This window comes from Rhinopithecus roxellana, chromosome 11, assembly GCF_007565055.1.
Source record: "Rhinopithecus roxellana isolate Shanxi Qingling chromosome 11, ASM756505v1, whole genome shotgun sequence".
Classification (NCBI taxonomy): domain Eukaryota; kingdom Metazoa; phylum Chordata; class Mammalia; order Primates; family Cercopithecidae; genus Rhinopithecus; species Rhinopithecus roxellana.
This window is the reverse complement of record NC_044559.1, coordinates 79,027,057-79,050,758: the sequence shown is the minus strand read 5'-3', so window position 1 is coordinate 79,050,758 and position 23,702 is coordinate 79,027,057. Positions and strand designations below refer to the sequence as shown.

General features: G+C 39.5%; 1 protein-coding gene across 2 annotated transcripts in view; it reads left to right on the top strand.

The window, feature by feature from the left end:
• Positions 1–22,051, top strand: part of TBC1D12 (TBC1 domain family member 12) — a 149,376-nt gene extending 127,325 nt beyond the window's left edge. The window contains exons 10-13 of one of the 2 annotated variants that reach the window (XM_010368128.2): positions 8,270–8,398; positions 8,656–8,765; positions 17,843–18,101; positions 19,134–22,051. In XM_010368128.2, coding sequence (XP_010366430.1) covers positions 8,270–8,398; positions 8,656–8,765; positions 17,843–18,101; positions 19,134–19,202 — 567 coding nt within the window. In that variant the 3' untranslated portion in view covers positions 19,203–22,051. The remainder of the gene's footprint in view (positions 1–8,269; positions 8,399–8,655; positions 8,766–17,842; positions 18,102–19,133) is intronic. The other variant, XM_030941414.1, reaches the window with a different exon arrangement.
• Positions 22,052–23,702: the final 1,651 nt, after the last annotated feature.

Below are 23,702 nucleotides of genomic sequence, written 5' to 3'. Positions count from 1 at the left end.
TTTTTTTTTTTTTTTTTGAGACGGACTCTCGCTCTGTCGCCCGGGCTGGAGTGCAGTGGCCGGATCTCGGCTCACTGCAAGCTCTGCCTCCTGGGTTTATGCCATTCTCCTGCCTCAGCCTCCGGAGTAGCTGGGACTACAGGTGCCCGCCACCTCGCCCGGCTACATTTTTGTATTTCTTTAGTAGAGACGGGGTTTCACCGTGTTAGCCAGGATGGTCTCGATCTCCTGACCTCGTGATCCGCCCGTCTCGGCCTCCCAAAGTGCTGGGATTACAGGCTTGAGCCACCGCGCCCGGCCGTCAAAATATCTATTACTGACATTTTAGGCTAAATTTTATTTTGTGTTTTGTGTTTTTTGTTTTTTGTTTAGAGACAAGGTTTCACTCTGTTGCCCAGGCTGATCTTGAACTCCTGGGGCTCAAGTGATCCTCCCATCTCAGCCTCCCAAAGTGCTGGGTTTATGTATGAGCCACTGCACCCAGCCTACACTAGATTTAAAAAAAAGAAAAAAAATCTATTAAAATTATATCTTCAGGCCGGGCGCGGTGGCTCAAGCCTGTAATCCCAGCACTTTGGGAGGCCGAGAAGGGCGGATCACGAGGTCAGGAGATCGAGACCATCCTGGCTAACACGGTGAAACCCCGTCTCTACTAAAAACTACAAAAAAAAAAAAAAACTAGCCGGGCAACGTGGCGGCGCCTGTAGTCCCAGCTACCCGGGAGGCTGAGGCAGGAGAATGGCGTGAACCCGGGAGGCGGAGCTTGCAGTGAGCTGAGATCCGGCCACAGCACTCCAGCCTGGGTGACAGAGCGAGACTCCGTCTCAAAAAAAAAAAAAAAAAAAAAAATTATATCTTCAGGCTGCGTGCAGTGGCTTGTGCCTGTAACCCTAGCACTTTGGGACACTGAGGCAGGCAGATCACTTGAGGCCAGGAGTTCAAGACCAGCCTGGCCAACGTGGCGAAGTCCTGTCTCTACTAAAAATACAAAAATTACCTCAGCGTGGAGGCGCATGCCTGTAATCCCAGCTACTCAGGAGGCTGAGGCACGAGAATTGCTTGAACTTGGGAGGCAGAGGTTGCAATGAGCTGAGGTTGTACCAATTCACTCCAGCCTGGGTGACAGAGTGAGATTCTGTCTCAAAACAAACAAACAGAAATCCTCACTTAAAGGCACTTGTTTAACCTGGTATACTGAGAAAAATTGGGGAAAATTAAAATACCATTACTTTTATTACACTTATGATAATGATTTTTTTAGAATATGTTTTAAATATATATATTTTTTTACCCTGGCTGCAGACTTATTAGGTCATTGTATATTTGCTGCCAAAATGAGCTCTGTTAGGTCATTGAATTTGTGTAAAATGACCACCATATAACTTAACTGGTAGTAGTCCCAGCTACGTGGAAAGCTGAGGCAGGAGAATCGTTTGAACCCAGGAGGTGGAGATTATAGTGAGCAGAGATTGCACCACTGCTCTCCAGCCTGGCGACTGAGCGAGACTCTAAAAATAAATAAATAAAAACATAAATAAAACACAAAAAGTCATAAATGATTCTATTATTTTCTTAAACAGGCTTGCTGTAACTGTGTGAATATTAATACATCTATTTATTAAAGTTTGTTTCAGGGAGAAACCTTGGGTTTTAAATTCAAATAGCAAATAACCATAAAGTGGAATAGTATGTACCTGAATGAGTCTAGTTGACCTTACTGCATTATCAAACTTGACTAGCTAAAGGAAACTTTTTTTTTTTTTGAGTATCAAAGCTCATTGACAAACCAGTCAGTCAAATCACACTTACTTTATAAGTTAAAAATAGTGTAGTCTATATTGGAATACCTATTTCATGTCATGATTTGACCAAATACGTTTTTTAACTATGTTAATGAATAACATATGCTGAATCTATAAATAACTCATATGAAAGTTTTATCTGTGGTTTTTATTCTTGAAAAAATTTGGTAATCTTGGTTCACGTTTCAGTTATACTTGTTTAAAAGAACCACAGTCCAGGCACGGTGGCTCATGCCTGTAATCCCAGCATTTTGGGAGGCCGAGGCAGGTGGATCACCTGAGGTCAGGAGTTTGAGGCCAGCCTGGCCAACATGGCGAAATCCCGTCTCTACTAAAAATACAAAAATTAGTCAGCTGTAGTGCCACAGGCCTGTAATCCCAGCTACTCGGGAGGCTAAAGCAGGAGAATTGCTTGAACCCAGGAGATGGAGGTTGTAATGAGCTGAGATCCCACCACTGTACTCCAGCCTGCGTGATGGGGCTCTGTACTGCAGTTGCTGTTCTCTTTGTTCTCCTGGGACTCTCCCTCAAGGACTATGCATTCTTTTTTTTTTTTTTTCTTTGAGATAGAGTCTTGCTCTGTTGCCCAGGCTGAAGTGCAGTGGCACGATCTCAGCTCACTGCAACCTCCGCCCCTTGGGTTCAAGCAGTTCTCCTGCCTCAGCCTCCCGAGTAACTGGGATTACAGGCACACGCCACCATGCCTGGCTATTTTTTGTATTTTTAGTAGAGATGGGGTTTCGCTTTCGCCTTGTTGGCTAGACTGGTCTCCAACTCCTGACCTAAAGTGATCTGCCAGCCTCCGCCTCCCAAAGTGCTGGGATTATAGGTGTAAGCCACCACGCCAGGCTGAGGACTATGTATTTTTTGATATTACATGTGATACGGAAGAGGTGAGGTCACTGTATTGTCATTACTCATCCCCATTCTACCATGTACTAGAATTCAGTCTTACTTAGTCGTATATGTGACAGGAAGCCAGAAAGTTTCCCCAACCAATATTTAGAATTATCCACATTTCATGCCTTATAGCAATTCCCCCTAGTAATTTTTGTCATGGGTGAGGACTGTGACTTTCACTTGTTACTGTGGCATTGTCAGCCAGATCATGTTTAGAAAAGAAGACATATGTAAATTGAGGATCTGGGATTGAATTCCCTTAAAATATCCATGACTGTGTACTTTCTGGATACTGTTTGTGGCTATAAAACACACTTATCCCAGTTTAAAACCACTACGGTTTAGATTAAGGTTATTGAATTGTCTTAGTTTTCTACTTTCAAGACATGGTTATAGATTGCTTCTGGGTAGAGCAATTGTGGATGAGTCTTGAGTGTTACCTGTCTGTAGATCCACTGATGCAAGTTTTCTCTTTTTAAGCAAGGAGGTGGCTATTATTTTGCTTGGCACTTAACAGTGAACTGGGCCTGCCCTATGATGGGGATTTAAGGTGGATGTATCATAAAAGTAGAAGTGAGAAGACAAACAAGTTTCCCAGTATCTCAGGTGGAGTAAAAAATGTAGACCAGGAATCAGATATTACTCTAAGAACTTCGTAAGATTTGTATACTCCCCCACCTTGTTTTTTTGTTTTGTTTTGTTTTGTTTTGTTTTGTTTTGTAGAAACAGAGCCTCACTGTGTTGCCTAGGCTGGTCCTGAATCTCTGGGCTCAAGCAATTCTGCCTTGGACTCCCCAATTACTAGAATTACAGGCACGAACCACCATGCCCGACTCATTAATTTTTTGTTATAAGTCCTTGTTTCTCCATAGTTATTATCAATAAGACACCAAAAATAAGAAGCCTATATGTAAGCCTGCAAGAACAATAAAGGGTGGGGAATTTAAGTGGATTACCTTGTCCCATATCCTAGCCAGGCATAGAGGAAGAGAGAAATTTCAAATGACAGAAAGTGGGTGGGTTACACAGGTGCTTCAACTGGTAAAGTATTATTTATTAAGCTGATCTCGGTTCACTGCAACCTCAGCCTCCCGAGTAGCTGGGATTACAGGTGCTTGCCACCACACCTGGCTAATTTTTTTGTATTTTTAGTAGAGACAGGGTTTCACCATGTTGGCTAGGCTGGTCTCAAACTCCTGACCCCAGGTGATCTGCCTGGCACCTATAGATAGGTATCTTTTTGTTGTTTGTGTTTTTTTGTTTGTTTCCCACATTTTTATTTTGAACAACTTCAAATTAATAGCAAAGTTACAGCAGTTTCCTCCTGGTTCAGAATCCACTCAGGGTCATGTGTGGTATTTAGTTGCTCTTTTTAGTTTCCTTTAAAACAGAACAGTTCCTCAGCCTTTTGTGTGTGTCGTAACAATGTCACTTTTCAAAAGTTAAGGCTAGTTGTTTGCGGAATGACCCTTAACTTGAATTTGATTGTTTTTTCATGATTAGATTCAGGTTAGACAGTTTTGTCAGCAATACTGCATAAACAATGTGTCTTTTTCAGTACATCACACCATAAGTCAATAAATAATGCAAAATATTTAGAAGAATTGGACTCTGAAGAAATTATATAAATAACTGTTTTTCTTATTTTCTTTTCATATATGAACAAGAGTGATACATGATAAATCTGAATGAGCTATAAATAACTTTAAAAATATGCATAAAGTAAATATTCTGGGCTGGACATGGTGGCTCACACCTATAATCCCAGCACTTTGGGAGGCCAAGACGGGTGGATCACCTGAAGTCAGGAGTTCAAGACCAGCCAGGCCAACATGGTGAAACCCCGTCGCTACTAAAAATACAAAAATTAGTCAGGTGTGGTGGTGGGCACCTGTATTCCCAACTACTCAGGAGGATGAGGCAGGAGAATCGCTTTAACCTGGGAGGGGAAGGTTGCAGTGAGCCGATATCGTGCCACTGCACTCCAGCCTGGATGATAAGAGCTAAACTCTGTCTCCAAAAAAATTAAGTAAATAAATATTCCATGTGATAAGGTATTATGCCATTGCTTAATTGGCAGCATTTTTTCTTTTTTAGTGGTATGTAAAATAATGTTACTTATAATAAACAACATTTTAGAGCAATTAAATGTAAATTCTTTCTATTTACTTTGCTACCATTCTATTACAGATCGTTAACACTTTGCCCCTTGTATTCATTCAGCAAATATTGTGGTACTAAGAATACAACTATGGGCCGGGCGCGGTGGCTCAAGCCTGTAATCCCAGCACTTTGGGTGGCCGAGACTGGCGGATCACGAGGTCAGGAGATCGAGACCATCCTGGCTAACACGGTGAAACCCCGTCTCTACTAAAAAAAAAATACAAAAACTAGCCGGGCGAGGTGGCGGGCGCCTGTAGTCCCAGCTACTCGGGAGGCTGAGGCAGGAGAATGGCGTAAACCCGGGAGGCGGAGCTTGCAGTGAGCTGAGATCTGGCCACTGCACTCCAGTCCGGGCGACAGAGCGAGACTCCGCCTCAAAAAAAAAAAAAAAAAAAAAAAAAAAAGAATACAACTATGAACAAAAAACATGGTGTGGTCTCTGTACTAGTTTCCTATGAATGCTGTAAGAAACTACCACAAACTTAGTGGCTTTAAACAACACAAATTAGACCGGGCACCATGGCTCATGCCTGTAATCCCAGCACTTTGGGAGGCTAAGGTGGGAAGATTACTTGAGGTCAGGAGTTTGAGACCAGCCTGGGCAACAGGAAAACTTTGTCTCTACAAAAAAAATGTAAACACACACACAACAACAACACAAAGTTACTGTTTGACAATTCTGGAGGTCAGAAGTCTGAAATAGACTTCACTGGGTTGAAGTCAAAGTGTTGGCAGGGTTGTGCTTCCTCTGGAACCTCTAGGGCAGAATCCATTTCCTTGTTTTTTCCACCTTCTGGAGGCTGCCTACATTCCTTAGCTCATGGGCCTATAGCTCCATCTTGAAAGCCAGTAGTGTAGCATCTTCAAATCTGTCTGACTAGCTTGCCTTCCTTTTTCACTTATAAGGAACCTCATGATGATTACTTTAGGCCTACCCAGATAATTCAGGATAAGCTCCCTATCTCAAGATCCTTGACTTAATCACATCTGCAGAGTCCCCTTTACCATGTACGGTAACATTTTCATAGCTTCTGGTAATTAATAAGGTCTTGGACATCTTTGGTGGGCAATTATTATGCCTGCTACAGTCCCTGTCTTCATGGAACTTAAGTTCTAGAAAATCAAGTAGGCAATTACTATAGAATCTGCAAAAAGTACTCAGAAGAAGACAGAGAAAGAGAAATAAGATGAGAACAAAGAAATAATTGGATTGCAGAAGCTAAGGGAATGCTGTTAAGAGAGACAGCACCCACTGGGTTTTACAGTAAGTATCATTGGTCATGCTGGCAAGAGAAATCTCAAAATAGTGTGGTAATGGAGTGGGAATACATACTGAAGTGTATTAAAGAGTGAAAAGGGGCCGGGCGCGGTGGCTCAAGCCTGTAATCCCAGCACTTTGGGAGGCCGAGACGGGCGGATCACGAGGTCAGGAGATCGAGACCATCCTGGCTAACACAGTGAAACCCCGTCTCTACTAAAAATACAAAAACTAGCCGGGCGAGGTGGCGGGCGCCTGTAGTCCCAGCTACTCGGGAGGCTGAGGCGGGAGAATGGCGCAAACCCGGGAGGCGGAGCTTGCAGTGAGCTGAGATCGGGCCACTGCACTCCAGTCCGGGCGACAGAGCGAGACTCCGCCTCAAAAAAAAAAAAAAAAAAAAAAAAAAAAAAAAAAAAAAAAAAAAAAAAAGAGTGAAAAGGGAGCTGAGAGCTGGGCGCAGTGGCTCACGCTTGTAATCCCAGCACTTTGGGAGGCCGAGGTGGGTTGATCACCTGAGGTCGGGAGTTCAAGTCCAACCTGACCAACATGAAGAAACCCCATCTCTACTAAAAATACAAAATTAGCCGGGGTTGTGGTGCATGCCTGTAATCCCAGCTACTTGGGAGGCTGAGGCAGGAGAATCACTTGAACCTGGGAGGCAGAGGTTGTGGTGAGCTGAGATCGCACCATTGCACTCCAGCCTGGGCAAAAAGAACGAAACTCTGTTTCAAAAAATAAAAAAAATAAAAAAAAAGAAAAGAAAAGGGAGCTGAGAAAGTAGAAATAGTGATTGTAGGCATACCTTTCAAAACACTCGACTGGGAACAAGAGACAAAGTTAGCATTGCAGTTTTTTGTTGTTGTTGTTTTGTTTTGTTTTGTTTTGAGACGGAGTCTCACTCTGTCACCGGGTCTGGAGTGCAGTGGTGCCATCTCGGCTTACTGTAGGCTCTGCCTCCCGGGTTCATGCCACTCTCCTGCCTCAGGCTCCCGAGTAGCTAGAACTACAAGTACCCGCCAGCACACCTGGTTAATTTTTTGTATTTTTAGTAGAGACAGGGTTTCACCACGTTAGCCAGGCTGGTCTTGAACTCCTGACCTCGTGATCCGCCCGTCTCGGCCTCCCAAAGTGCTGGGATTACAGGCTTGAGCCACCGCGCCTGGCCCATTGCAGTTATTCTTAATGGTCTCACTGTGTAAGTCCATTATACAAATCTCTTCCAGAAGTAAGTGTTTGATAACTTTTTTTTTTTTTTGATTAAAGAAATGTATGGGCTGGGTGGGTGTGGTGGTAAACACCCATAGTCTCAGCTACTCAGGAGGCTGAGGCAGGAGAATAGCTTGAGCTGGGAGGCAGAGGTTGCAGTGAGATGATATGCCACTGCATTCCAGCCTAGGTGACTAAGTGAGACCCTGCTTCAGAAAAAATAAACCAAAAAAAAAGGAGAAGTGTATGATAGCTGCCAATAACTCACAAGCAAGAAGCAAACATCTATATAGCTTAGCCTTTTACTCAAGGTTTTTCACAACATAAACACATCCTACCTTCTCTAAATGCCTTTCCTTATTCCAGCTGAGCTGGTCCTATTGTTCCCATTTCTATGTCTTAGTTCATGCTTCTTTTCCATTTTAGGTTTTTTGCTATTTCTGTCTCTTGCTTTTCCAGGACTCCAGGCTCATTATCTCAACCCCCACAATGTCTCCTTTCTTGGTATTTCAGCAGCACTTCTCATAGATCTCTTTTATTTTGAGTTCTTCATTTTTTACTCAGATGTGTTATAACAATGAAAATAATCACCTGATTTTTATTAAATTTTGTGATTCTGTACTCTATTTTGAAAGAATTCAGACTGAGAGGAAATGAAAACTAGGTAATACACTGAGATAGCCTTTTGTAGCAGTAAAATCTGAACTTTTTTCTTTTTTCAAAAATTCTTCCTAATGTTGAAAAACCACACCATATGAACAAGAAATTAGGGAGATTTCATAATCATTAGGGGCTTTCTGTATTTACCTTTGCTGGGAAGGAAAAAAGAAATCTTGGTTAATTCTACTTTGTAATGTCACTGTAATTTTTCAGGAGTACAATAAAATATATAGATTTATTATTGTAAGTCCATTTTAACTAATTTCTTCTCCCTTTGAAGGTCCAAGGGATGTCCTTCATTGCAGCAGTGCTCATTCTCAATTTGGAAGAGGCAGATGCCTTTATTGCATTTGCCAATCTCCTGAATAAGCCATGCCAGTTGGCCTTTTTTCGTGTGGATCACAGCATGGTATGAATGGATCATGTTTTCCTTTGTTTCTGTAGTTTTAATACCCTCTTAGAGTGAAAAACAGTAATTGAAAGGCCAAGATAATCTCATCCATTGTAAACTTATTATATTATAGTTTATGAATGAATGTTTGCTGAGAAGACTCAGAAAAAGATGAGATTCTTAATGAGCAAGATTTCCTGTTAATGTTTAAGCATTTAATTTCCTTATTTCTAGACTATATACTTTCATAATTTTGTTGATTTTTTAATCTTTAGATGTTGAAATATTTTGCAACATTTGAAGTATTCTTTGAAGAAAATCTCTCCAAATTATTTCTTCACTTCAAATCTTATAGTCTCACACCAGATATATACTTGATAGACTGGTAAGTCATAACATACATAATATATAATAATGAAAAGGATATAAAGTATAACTTTTTATGTGTTTTAGAAACTAGAGTAAATCTCATGTGCAGGATTTTACATATAAAGATCCTTCTTTTACAAATTGAGAAACTTCCAAATTTTTGTGGGGACGCATTTGATTAAGAGCATGGACTTGGCTGGGTGTGGTGGCTCACGCCTGTAATCCCTGCACTTTGGGAAGCCGAGGTGGGTGGAGCACCTGAGGTCAGGAGTTCAAGACCAGCCTGTCTAACATGGCAAAACCCCGTCTCTACCAAATATACAAAAACTTAGTCTCAGCCAGGCATGGTGGCTCACACCTGTAATCCTAGAACTTTGGCGGGCGGATCACAAGGTCAGGAGTTCGAGACCAGCCTGACTAACATGGTGAAACCCTGTCTCTACTAAAAATACAAAAATTAGCCAGGCATAGTGGCATGCACCTGTAATCCCAGCTACTTGAGAGGCTGAGGCAAGAGAATCGCTTGAACCAGGAGGTGGGAGGTTGCAGTGAGCCAAGATTGCACCACTGCACTCCAACCTGCTGACAGATCGAGACTCCGTCTCAAAAAAAAAAAAAAAAAAAAAAACCCATAGCTGGGTGGTGTAGTCACAGTAGGCTGTAGCAGGAGAATTGTTTGAACCTGACAGACAGATGTTGCAGTGAACCGAGATCACGCCACTACACTGCAGCCTGGACAACAGAGCGAAACTCCATCTCAAAAAAAAAAAAAAAAAAGAGCATGGACTCTGGGTTGAAATCAGAATCTCTCAGTTTGTGTTTCAGGTTTTGTCTATAAATTGGGAGTAATACTATCTTTATCTTGAGTTGTAGCGAGGGTGTTTTACATGGATTATCTTATTCAATGCCTAGCACATACTAAGCTCTCAGAGTTAGTTGCTATTTATTTTATTTTCAACACACAGGGGCTTATGATAGTTATAATAGTGTTTCTTTACTAAGGGCTTCATATTGTTTCTTTTTATTTCAAGGCTTTGTCCAGCTTTTTTTTCCCCAAGATGACACCAGTTTGAATTTTTAAATTTGATCTTCCTTACTTGTATATTGTCTGAAAATTTTTAAAAAACTGTAATAAATGTAAATACAATAATACCTTCTCCAAGTTACACATATGAAAAGCTCAGATTTTTTCTGTTCCACACACAATTTTACTTCCTAGACTTTCTCTAGCTTAAGGAAAAAAAAAAAAAAAGGCCAAGTGCAGTGGCTGACACCTGTAGTCCTAGCACTTTGGGAGGCCAAGGCAGGAGGATTGCTGGAGGCCAGAAGTTTGAGACCAGCCTGGGCACCACAGCAAGACCCCATCTCTACAAAAAATTAAAAAAAAAATTAGCCAGACATAGTTGTGCATTCCTGTAGTCCCAGCTACTCAGGAAGCTGAGGTGGGAGGATTGCTTGAGCCCAGGAATTTAAGGTTATAGTGAGCTGTGATTGTACCACTGTCCTCCAGCCTGGGTGACAGAACGAGATCCTGTCTATTAAAAAAAAAAGTTATATATGTTGACAAATCATGTATACTGCAGACAGGATCACCATTTTATTACTTGCGTTTAAAGTTCAAAGTTTTTTAGACTTTTCGTTTGTCATATTAAGACTAATGATATTAATGGTGTTCCTAATAGGCTTACAGCTCTCCTACAACCTATAATTCAGGCACCAATGTTTCTTCCATTTTTTACTTCCACCATCTTTAACAAGGCGTTTCCAGGGTTTTCACAGAAGGGGAGAGAACAAGGAGACTCACAAGGGAGATTTTGGGAAGCTAAGCCTAGAAGTATTACGCATCTCCTCCTCTCACATTCCACTGACCAGGACTCAATCATGTGGCCACAACTAACTGCAAGTGAAGATGCAAAATGTGGTTTAGCTGTTTCCCAGAAAGAAAAAGAAATGGTGTGATAAACAGCCAGTTTCTACCACACATACTTTTTTTCTGTTTAATCATAGCAACCACTTAAGATATGTACTGTAATTTATACCACTTACTGACGGGGAACCTAAAATTTTGTTTTTTATTTTTTTCTTTCATTAAAAATTTTTTTTATTTTTATTTTTATTTTTTGATACAGAGTCTCGTTCTGTTGCCTGGGTTGGAGTGCAGTGGCGCAATCACAGCTCCTCCCACCTGGAACTTCTGGGCTCAAGCATTCCTCCCACCTCAGCCTCCTGAGTAGTGGGATTACAGGTGTGCATCACCATGACTGGATAATTGATACTGAAATTCTGATAGGCTTGGGTACCATACCTGATATTTCACAGTTAATAAATGGCAGAATAGAAACTAAAACCTCAGCAGTCCAGTCCCAGAAACCATATTCTTTATAAAGTTAACTATAACATGACCAGTACTCATTTTACTGAAGAAGAATATTTATGTTTTTTTTTACTTATAAGAGAGGTGGGATTTTAGAACTGAAAGTAATCCAAACTCATTATTTTAGAGCTGAAGAAATTGAGATGCGGAAGTAGAATGTCATAGCGAAGGTCAAATCATTGCTGTTTAAGTGTTATACAATATAAAGAAACAGTTTTTAAAGAAAATATAATGGCTGGACATGGTGGCTCATGCCTGTAATCCTCACACTTTGGGAAGCCAAGGCGGGCAGATCACCTGAGCTCAGGAGTTTCAGACCAGCCTGGCCAACATGGTGACACCCTGTCTCTACTAAAAATACAAAAATTAGCTGGATGTGGTGGCCCATACCTGTAGTGCCAGCCACTTGGGAGGCTGAGGCATAAGAATTGCTTGAACCCAGGAGGCTGAGGTTGCAGTGAGCCAGGATCACGCCACTGCACTCCAGCCTGGGCTACAGAGCAAGACTCCGTCTCAAACAAACAAACAAACAAACAGAAAAACAAAAAACATAATTGCAACAAGGTAACAATGTATATTGCATTTTCTAAAAGTTAATTTCTTAAGCTATGTGGTTTAATGGAATTAAAATAAGATTTCTTTTTCTTTTCATTCTTTTGAATTAAAAAAATTTTTTTTGGCTGGGCGCGGTGGCTCAAGCCTGTAATCCCAGCACTTTGGGAGGCCGAGACGGGCGTATCACGAGGTCGGGAGATCGAGACCATCCTGGCTAACCCGATGAAACCCCGTCTCTACTAAAAAATACAAAAAACTAGCCGGGCGACGTGGCGGGTGCCTGTAGTCCCAGCTACTCGGGAGGCTGAGGCAGGAGAATGGAGAATGGCTGAGGCAGGAGAGTGGCTGAGATCCGGCCACTGCACTCCAGCCTGGGCGACAGAGCGAGACTCCGTCTCAAAAAAAAAAAAAAAAAATTTTTTTTTTAGTTGACGCATAATAATTGTACATATCCATGGGGTACATACTGATGTTTCTGTACATATAATGTATAGTGATGAGATCAGGGTAATTAGCATATCCATCATCTCAAACATTTATCATTTCTTTGTGTTGGGAACATTCAGTATAGTTGTCCTATTTGAAACTGTATGTTATTGTTAACTACAGTTACCCTACAGTGCTATAGAACACTAGAACTTATTCCTCCTATCTGGCTGTAATTTTGTATATTTTAACAAATTTCAGCCTATCTCTTCCTTCTCTCCACCCTTCCCAGCCTCTAGTATCCTCTGTTCTACTTTTTACGTTTATGAGATCAGCTGGCCAATGCTATGGCTCGTGCTCATAATCCTAGCACTTTGGGAGGCTGCAGCAGGCTGACTGCTTGAGCTCAGGAGTTTGAGACCAGCCTAGGCGAGATGGTGAAACCCTGTCTCTACAAAAAATACAAAAATTAGCTGTATGGTGCATGGTGGCATATGCCTGTAGTCTCAGCTATTTGGGAGGCTGAGGTGGGAGGATGGCTTGAACTTAGGAGGTTCAAGTGAGCTGACATTGCACCACTACATTCCAGCCTGAGCGACAGAGTCAGACCCTGTCTCCCAGAAAAAAAAAAAAAAGGAAGAAAGAAAGAAAAGGAGAGCAACTAGCATTTTTTAGCTTCTATATATGAATGAGAACCTGCAGTATTTCACTTAACATAATGTCCTCTGGTTCTATCCATGCTGCCACAAAGGACAGGATTTTATTCTTTTTTGTGGCTTAGTAGTATTCCATTGTGTGTACCACATTTTCTTTATCCATTCATCTGTTGTTAGATACCCAGGTTGATTCCATATCTTGGCTATTGTGAATAGAGCTGCAATAAACATGTGAGTGCAGACCTATCTTAAACACACTGATTTGAATTCCTTTGGGTATATACCCAGGAGTGTCATTGCTGGATCATATGCTCCTTCTATTTGTAGTTTTCTGAGGAACCGCCATACTGTTCTTCATAGCGGCTGTACTTTACATTCACAACAACAATGTGTAAGAGTTCCCTTTTCTTTGCCTCCTTGCCAGCATTTGTTATTTTTTGTCTTTTTGATAATAGCTGTCCTAACTGGGGTAAGAGGATACCTCATTATGCTTTTGATTTGCATTTCCCTGATGCTTTTTATGTTGAGCATTTTAAAATTATATTTGTTGGTCATTTGTATATCTTCTTTTGAGAAATGTCTGTTCAGATCATTTGCCCATTTTTTTAGTTGGATTTTTTTTCTTTTTCGTGGGATGGAGTCCCTCTCTGTCGCCTAGGCTGGAGTGCAGTGGCGCGATCTTGGCTCACTGCAACCTCCACCTTCAGGGTTCAAGTGATTCTTGTGCCTCAGCCACCCAAGTAGCTGGGACTACAGGTGTGCACCACCACATCTGGCTAATTTTTGTATTTTTAGTAGAGATGGGATTTCACCATGTTGGCCAGACTGATCTGGAACTCTTGACCTCAAGTGATCCACTGCCTCAGCTTCCCAAAATGCTGGGATTACAGGCATGAGCCATGGTGCCTGGCTTTTTTTTTTTTTTTTTTTTTTTTTTTTTTTTTTTTTTTTTTTTTGCTGTTGAGATGTTTAAGTTCCTCATATATTTTGGCTATTAATTTCCTGTCAGATGAATAGTTTGCAGATATTTTCTCCCATTCTGTGGGGGCTTTTTTTTTTTTTTTAAATACAGTATTGATTGTTTTATTTGGTGTGCAGAAGCTTTTCAGTTTGATATAATCTGCAAATCGGAATTCGTTTGTTTTTGGTTTTGGTGCCTATACTTCTGAGATCTTACTAATAACATTTTTTCTAAGACTAATGTCCTGAAGCATTTCTCCTGTGTTTTCTTCTGATAGTTTTATAGTTTTGTGTCTGACATTTAGATATTTGATCCATCTTGAGTTGACTTTTGTATAGGGTGAGAAGTGGGGGTTTAATATCCGGTTTTTCCCCCAGCACCATTTGTTGAAGAGACAGTCCTTTCCTGAATTAGTGTTCTTGGCACCATTGTCAAAAATCAGTTGGCCAAAGACACGTGGATTAACTTCTGGGTTCTCTATTCTGTGCCATTTTTCTATGTATCTATTTTTATGCCAGTACCATTCTGTTTGGGTTACTATGACTTTGCAGTATATTTTGAGGTCTGGTAGTCCAATGCTTCCACCTTTTTTTTTTTTTTTCCTTAAGATTACTTTTGTTGTTTGAGGTCTTTTGAGGTTTTATATAAATTTTAGGATAGTTTTTTTTTATTTCTGTGAAAAATGTCATTGGAATTTTGATAGGGATTATATGGAATCTATAGATTATATTGGGTAGTATTGTCATTTGAACAATATTAATTCTTCCAATCTGTGAACATGGAATGTCTTTCCATTTGTTTGTATCCTCTTCAATTTTTTCAGTGTTTTCCTTGTAGAGGTCTTTCACCTCCTTGGTTAAATTTACTCCTAAGTTTACTGCTTATTATTTTTGTACCTATTATAAATGTATCCAGTTTTCTGATAGAAGAATGATGCCTTATTTAGGCACTAATGTCTTTTATCATCTTTTCTGTTGAAAATCTTTTGTTTTAACTTGGAGAGTTTGCCTTTCAAGCAATACCCAGTAGATTATAGAATGGTGAGTGAATTTTGCCAAAGAGATGGAGCAGTTGATGTTAAGACAGGTTGTTGTTAAGAATACGCATAGGTGCAGTGGCTCACACCTGTAATCCTATTACAGGTGGCTCATACCTGTAATCCCAGCACTTTGGGAGGCTGAGGCGAGTGGATCGTCTGAGGTCAGGAGTTCGAGAACAGCCTGGACAACATGGTGAAACCCTGTCTCTACTAAAAATACAAAAATTAGCCAGGCATGGTGGCAGGCACCTGTAATCCCAGCTACTCGGGAGGCTGAGACATGAGAATCGCTTGAACCTGGGAGGCAGAGGTTGCAGTGAGCCGAGATCCTGCCACTTCACTCTATCCTGGGAAATAGAGCAAGACTCTGTCTCCAAAAAAAAAGAAAAAAGAAAGAATTCGCATGGTATTCAAGAGATAATTTGAGGAGGCGAGAAGAGTACAGATGACATATTTAAACTTTAATTCTTTTTTTTTTTTTTTTTTTGAGGCGGAGTCTCGCTCTGTCGCTGGGACTGGAGTGCAGTGGCCAGATCTCAGCTCACTGCAAGCTCCGCCTCCCGGGTTTACGCCATTCTCCTGCCTCAGCCTCCCGAGTAGCTGGGACTACAGGCGCCCGCCACCTCGCCCGGCTAGTTTTTGTATTTTTAGTAGAGACGGGGTTTCACCGTGTTAGCCAGGATGGTCTCGATCTCCTTACCTCGTGATCCGCCCATCTCGGCCTCCCAAAGTGCTGGGATTACAGGCTTGAGCCACCGCGCCCGGCCTAAACTTTAATTCTTAACAATTCACAACCAGTAGGTTTCATGTAAATGGTATTAAGCTTTAAAGTAGAAAAATAAGTAATGGCATTGGTCAAATATGTCTTTTCAGATCTTCTTTTGTTTAGGATTTTTATTTTTTTAACTTTTTTGAGACAGGGTCCCACTCTGTCACCCAGACTGAGTGCAGTGGCATGATCACAGCTCACTGCAGCCTCAAAATCCCAGGCTTAAGCAGTCTGCCCACCTCAGCCTCTCGAGTATCTGGGGCTGTAGGCACACCACTACACCCAACTAATTTTTGCTATTTTATAGAGATGGGGTCTCACTATGTTGCCTAGGCTGGTCTTTAACTCCTGGATGCAAGCGATCCTCCCTCATTGGCCTCCCAAAGACTGAAATTATAGGCATGAGCCACCACACCCGACTAATTTAGGCTTTTTAAAAAAATTAAGTTATTGGCGGGGTGCCGTGGCTCACACCTGTAATCCCAGCACTTTGGGAGGCTGAGGCAGGCAGATCACCTGAGGCTGGAAATTCGAGACCAGCCTGATCAACATAGAGAAACGCTGTCTCTACTAAAAATACAAAATTAGCCAGGTGTGGTGGCACATGCCTGTAATCCCAGCTACTCAGGAGGCTGAGGCAGTTGCAGTGAGCCGAGATTTCACCATTGCACTCCAGCCTGAGCAACAAGAGCGAAACTCCATAAAAAAAAAAAAAAGAAAGAAAAATTAAGTTATTTTTTAATGTATTCTCTTCCCATCCCCCAAGAGCATTAGAGTTAATCAGGGAAGGACCCAAGAAAATGGGAGAAGGGTTTTTTAATACGGGACTGAGATCCAAGTTAAAATACTAATTCCATTAAGAAGGAAAAAAAAAAAAAATCCTCCATTGTCAGTCTTGAGAAGTATGAGCATGGGGGATAGCAGGATCACAATTGATGTAGGGGACAGGAGAGAACTAATGAAGAGTAAGTACTGTGTACTAGAACCTGAGACTAGGCACTCCTCATTTTGAACAGTGAGTATAGTCTCTGTACTATCAAAAGTGGTTTTTGTCATATAATTAAATATGTGTTTGTAATTTAAGAAGTAGGGATGGACTTTTGTTTCATGTCTCTGTTGAGTTTATTATATACAAATCCCAGAGACATTTTTGTGGGATAGGAATAAATAAGTGACAGTGTAAAAGGACTTTTTAAAAAATTATTTTGTGAGGAAGTTTTAGTTCCCTTCCTCAAATCCCATCAGCACTACCTCAAATAAACACACAATCAGTGTAAACAATTGTGCCCTTTCTTTACCAAGGCAACTTCAAGACAAGTCCTGTAATAGTTACTCTCCTCACTTCCCCAACCAGAATGCCTCCCAAAGAACCACTGGATAAAGAATTACATGGTCAGACATTGTCAGAACGGTTGGGAAAAACCATTTTGGTGGTTCTATTGGAAGATATACATGCTTCAAAAGAAGTAGTAAATAAAGCTGGGTGGAGGGAAAAAGACAAAACAAAACAATAGATGTTTGTGCAAGGGAAAGAGAAAAGAGAGAAGTCAGATTTTGGGTTTATATTAGGTGACTAAAAGATGATATTTGGGTTCTTCATACAATAATAATAACTAATTTTTATTTAGCATTTCTTACATGCCAAACACTGATGTAAACACTTTTACATTTATTAACTACTATAATTTTAAAAACAATCCTGAGAGGTAGATAGTTTTCTTATAATTTACTAATGAAGAAACTGAGGCATAGTAAAGACAACTATCCTGCTCAAGGTAACACAACTAATAAGTGGCAAATTCAAGATTCAAATTCAGCCATTCTGATTTCAGAGCTCATACCCTTAACTACCAGACTATTCTACCACTCTAGTAGATATTAGGCCTTTCCCCTACATAAGGTTGTAAATTCACATACTTTTGTTATTTATTATTTAATTTCCCACTACTCAAGTTTGAGGGAGGAAGGCTATTTTATTTTATTTATTTTTTTGAGACAGGTCTCACTCTGTCGCCAGGTTGGAGTGCAGTGGCACAATCTCGGCTCGCTGCAACCTCTGCCTCCTGGGTTCAAGCGATTTTCCCACCTCAGCCTCCCACGTAGCTGGTACTACAGGCGTGTGCCACCATGCCCAGCTAATTTTTGTATTTTTAGTAGAGATGGGGTTTCACCATGTTGGCCAGGATGGGAAAGCCGTATTTTATTTGCCTTTTTATCCCTAATAAACACCGTTCTTTTTTTATAGAGATGCTTACTGAGTAAATGAATCAATGAATGAAAAATTTCAGTGACCATTTTTCCCTCTAATTTTAGGATCTTCACACTATATAGCAAATCACTACCACTTGATCTGGCCTGTCGAGTCTGGGATGTATTTTGCAGAGATGGGGAAGAATTTTTATTTAGGACTGGATTAGGAATCCTCCGATTATATGAAGATATTCTCCTGCAGATGGACTTTATTCATATAGCACAGTTTCTAACTAAATTGCCAGAAGATATCACATCGGAAAAGCTATTCAGTTGTATTGCAGCCATTCAGATGCAGAATAGCACCAAAAAATGGACTCAGGTAGAGTGACATTTTCCTATCTCTAATAGATGTGTTAAAGCAGTTGACTTGTAAAAAAATTATGTATTTCTTAAATGTTAGTGCTTAAAATTATGTCTTTTAAAATTAATTTTTGACTTCTAAGAAGCAAGAATTTAAATCAAATTGCCCACTTTTCAGCTATCCAAACCTAGGGCTTTATTTCATTTCATTTCATCTATTTTTTTGAGACAGAGTCTCACTCTGTCGCCCAGGTTGGAGTGCAGTGGTGCGATCTCAGCTCCGTACAATCTCCATCTCCCGGGTTCAAGCGATTCTCCTGCCTCAGCCTCCCAAGTAGCTGGGATTACAGTCACATGCCACCATGCCCAGCTAATTTTTTGTATTTTTAGTAGAGACAGGGTTTCACCGTGTTAGCCAGGATGGTCTGGATCTCCTGACCTCGTGATCCACCCACCTCGGCCTCCCAAAGTGCTGCGATTACAGGCATGACCCACTGCTCCCGGCCGGGCTTTATTTTATTTAAGTCCAATAATATCAATTTAGTGAAGTACAACCCACCGTAGTCATTTATTTGCCAGAGTAGTTATTACTTTGGTATTTCAAATAGACAACAATTTTATTATATTAAATACCTGCTGTGTACTAGGGTTTGTAGTTGAAAGAATATATAATGTATGGTCCTGGCTTTTTAGATACTTAGTCTTATTAGGAAAGTAAAAGTATTGGCAATCTAAGTCAAGTGACATAAAAGGATAGCAGTGTCACTCAATCCATGAATAATATAAACAATTGGCATTATTAAATTCATAGTCTTATTTGTTCAGAAAACGTTAGTTACCAAATAGTAATTTCAGAATATTTGGCAATTGGTAAAAATTGGAATATAATCATATTTCATGATTAGAAAAAAATAAAGAGGATTTGAGAATGGCACACTTTCAGGGGACAGAGTTAAGTATAATAAAGCTTTTTGCCATTTATAGTTGTTTAAATCTCTTTAATCTAGGTGGTAGTTTTTGAGGATTAATCTTTATTTCATATAATTTTCAGGTCTTTGCATCTGTAATGAAGGATATTAAAGAAGGAGACAAGAACAGTAGTCCTGCTTTGAAAAGCTAGTCTTCAAAATTGACAGACTAATTGACATATAAAATGTGGTTTTTGGATAAAGGTTTTTTGTTTCCTATGTAAAAGGCGTGGAAGAAAATGTTGGAGATATCTAAAAGAATCAAGAGGTGGAAGACTGCTGATTTTACATTTTATGGCTGAAGGAAATGAAATGAGTAACTTATTGACAGTATTAAACTATTATTTTATAGGTAGAGTCATTTTTCAAAGGAAAAAGTTTAAATGGTGAGTTTATACTCCACAATTTGGAGTAAACAGTTTAATGCAATAAATTTTTAAAATAGCTTTGGAGATACTTCAAATTTTTACATCTTTTCTTTTGTAACAGTTACCACAAAGATACTCTGGAGGCTAGAGTAGGATTGTTAAATACTATTGTTAACCTCCAAAGTACTATAGTACAGACATTGTTTCCAGTTCTGACCTTTTGAAGATATTATAGACCAGTAATAAACAAATTTGATTGTAAATTTAAGTCACTGAAGATGTCATTTATCTTCATTCACAAGTTGAGGCAAATTTGAGTTACCCAGGAAATGGAAATGTTGGTGGGAGATTGTTTATTGTTTGTTTAGATGTTTTTCCACAGTATCGTGTCCATTTGTTTTTTAAGGGAAATCTGTTGTCTTCCTTAAGGAATTCCTGTCACTCAGAGAATTTTAGCCGTTCTGGTTCTAGTGTAACAAATTATTCATCTAATAATTTGACATTAAGAAAACTATAAATAACTGGTAGAAGGAAAGTTCTTTGCACTTTAGTGGATTGAAGACTTTACTTTGAGAGTAAGTCCAAAAACATATATGATGTTTCTCAGTGATAAGTGTAAAAAGTAATGAATCCTCAGAGTTTTTAAATAGCATGCTACTTGGCAAGACTTCATATTTTTTAGTTACAATTCTTCCACTGCCCATAGAAACAAAATTTGTTAACTCCAGTTTGAAATTTGAAATCTAATATGTAGCTAAATCTGTGACTTGTAAAACTCTATACATAACTTTTCTTAATCAGTGGAAATAAGAATAAAAGAAAAAGGTAAAGTTAATGTTTTTTTCTAAGTCTACATCCTAGCTCTTGATTCAATTGCCTGAAGAAGCTGTGTGAGGAGATTAGTCTGGTTATTGGTTCCTTTATCTGTCAGTGCCATCTTAATCTCTTCACATATTACACTAAATGCTGCCTATAACCCATCCTCATCTTCTTTACTCATCATTGCTTTCTTCAAGGAAGGTCTTGATACTGCCTCGTCTACCTCATTATCCGCTGGTCTAGATAGTGACTCTTTGGAAGATTGGTAGCCCTGAATGAGTTATCCAACTTCCGCTTCCTCACATTGTCCACTTTGCATAGGTTTGGGAACTTAGCAGGTGCTAAATCCTCATGCCCATAGAGGCGAAATACTTTGAGGAATGGGAGCATCTCTTCACTGTGTTCTTGGATCAGCCTTCTCTCATCCACCAAGAAATGCATGGATTTCCCTGCCAGCTCTAGGAAGTAGTGCTGCATGATGGAATCATTCTTTGATGAATTCTTTCATTGTAACATAGGGAGTCATTTCCAAAAAGGTAGATATGAGCTTAAAGTAAATTGACTTATGAATGCTTTGCCTGTGGGCCCAACAGTGTCATGACCCTCCAATTGAAACATAGCATGAATTATTTTTATGTTGAGTTCTTGAACTGCTAATCAGGTGTATATTTCCTTGAAGTCCAGAGCAGGATCCAGGTCAGATGAAGGAGGTGGTATGCCTGGCTTAACTGCTGAAAATGGAACATTGAAACTCTTCACAATGTGCTGCATTGGGTTTCTGCTTGGCTTTCTCACTGAATAGTAAATTGGGGAAAATGCTGCTTTTACTATTTTGTGTTTTATAGCAACATTGATAGCATTTTTCCAGTCAGGTGTTGTCCAGGAACATTTCCCTTGGAAGGTCTGAACAGAATGATCTGGCTTGATGTATTTCTTGAACTCTAGTACCATATCATAGAATAGGTTAAATGTAGCCAACAACAATGTCAGGACAATTGACATTGTCCTTACAAGAGTGAATGCACTGTGTTTTGGAACTGCTACTAGAGCCATACATGAGGCAGCGAACGCATCTTTAGGTGGTGGCAAGGCTATATCTGATTGACAGAGATCTCTGATCTCTAATGACATATTGCTATTGTCCTATTATGTTTAAATTTGAATCTAAATCACTTGAGTGTTATCAGTGATGGCTATATAACATGCCATTTGGTTAGATTTACAGTGTTTTTTTTGTTGCAGTTTAGTTTGAAACAGCACTTAAGCACACTGTTTCTGTTAGTGGTATATAGTTTTCAAACTAACAAGCCTGCGATCCTTGTTAGTGTAGTGACTGCCTCTTTAGGAGTATGGGACCCTAGGGTGCCCATATATTTTTACCCCATGGGTCATTCTAGTCTACGGACTACTAGTAGAACCCTCAAAAGGTAACTGCCATTATAGGGACTTACTTATTGGAAACTGGTAATATAATAAAATATTGAAGGAGGGGTCATGGTCTTAGTAGGTTTTAGGATGACCTTTTAACTCCAGTAACTACTTCCTTGGTATTGGTATCCCTGATAGAGGGAATATAACCTCTGGCAGTAATCTCATTCAGTTTATACTACCTGACTAAATTTAATCATACTTTTATGTATTTGTTTCCTCAGTTGGATCTAAGTTACTATATTTCTTTTTCTTATTTTTTTATTATTGTACAGTTTCTTTACCTTTCAAGTATAAATGTGTATATAAAATGTAAATACAAGGAATTCACTAAAAACCACTCATAACAATTACTGTGTAAATAAAACTGGTAAGCCGAGTAATTACTTGAAATGTGAGTCTTCATTACTTTGGGGATATCTGTTTTATTTAACTACATCTCAAGGAAGAAAAGGAAATAATTTTTGTTTTTGTTTGCCAAATTTGTCTTCCAAGGAATGCACTAAGCCTTCAGTCTTTTTAGACTGGCAGTACTGGCAGCTAAAATATTGTATTGTATCTTCTCTTGAGCCCAGTATGTAGGAAATATGTGATAATTCACATGGTCAGTATATGGCAGTTTTTGTTGTTGTTGTTAAAGTATATTTTCAATTAAAAAAAACTTTTCCTAAAATACTCAAAATAATGTGAAATTTAATATGTGTTTCATTTGTTTGTCTACTCAATATATATATTTCTTACTTAATGTTCCTTTATTCCAGGTCTACATTGCCTTATTTAAATGCTGTTAGAAAAAAAAAATGCTGTTAGAAGACTCCAGTAACTCACATAGTTTTCTACAGTCAGCTTTTGCTGATGTCTTTTGCATTTGTGACTTTTGAGTGTATTTGTTTGACTTTTGGGTAGCATTTGCAAAAGGACATTGACATTTTCAAAATCTCTGACTTCAAGATAATAGCTTTCCTTGTAGCTTAGGAACTAATGTTATTTTGACCTAGGCCTGTCAACTCTTTAGAGTCTACACTACTGAAGGGTATAATTCTAAAGCAGATAATCATGAAATAATTTATCTTACTTCATAATGTCATATTATTTATTTTTATTTCTCATTTTGTTTTTGTTTGGGTAAGATAAAATTATTTTATATTCCAAGAATGTATTCAGACAGCAGGGACTAGTATAAAAAAGAGTCAAAAAGGCCGGGCGCGGTGGCTCACGCCTGTAATCCTAGCGCTTTGGGAGGCCGAGACGGGAGGATCATGAGGTCAGGAGATCAAGACCATCCTGGCTAACACAGTGAAACCCTGTCTCTACTAAAAATACAAAAAAATTAGCTGGGCATGGTGGCAGGCGCCTGTAGTCCCAGCTACTCTGGAGGCTGAGGCAGGAGAATGGTGTGAACCCGGGAGGCGGAACTTGGAGTGAGCCGAGATCGCGCTACTGGACTCCAGCCTGGGTGACAGAGCGAGACTCCGTCTCAAAAAAAAAAAAAAAAAAAAAAAGGCAAAAAAGTGTGAGGTAGCATTGGACTTACGTAAGTTACATTAAAATTAAAATTTATCATGACTAATTGATAGTGTCAGAGAACAGTCTTCTGAGAGGAAAAAATGTTTTTGTATTGATTCATATTATTTTGCTGTTTGACAAGCATTGTCTAAAATATTAATTCTCAACTGTAATAAAACTTCATTAATTAGAACTTCACTGCTTTACAACATGTAAAAACTAAAATGAAATCCAAGATTCATTCAACCACTCCAGAGAAAGCCCTGCTCTTTAAAAATATTGTTTGCTTGGTAAGAGTAGTTGCAAAAGTGGGAAATTTGAATTAATACACTTATATTTCTTAAGCCCTGATTATTGCCAAGCACTGCCTCTTAACATTTTGTTAGTCTACATAAAGTTTTAAAGGCTTGGGAAATTCCAAAATTGCCTTTCTTTCCAGATACTCTGCTGTTCATATTGATCATCCCTTGATCTCAGTTAATGAGAATCTGCTTATGTGCATTTTATTTTGTAGGTTTGATTTATTTTCTA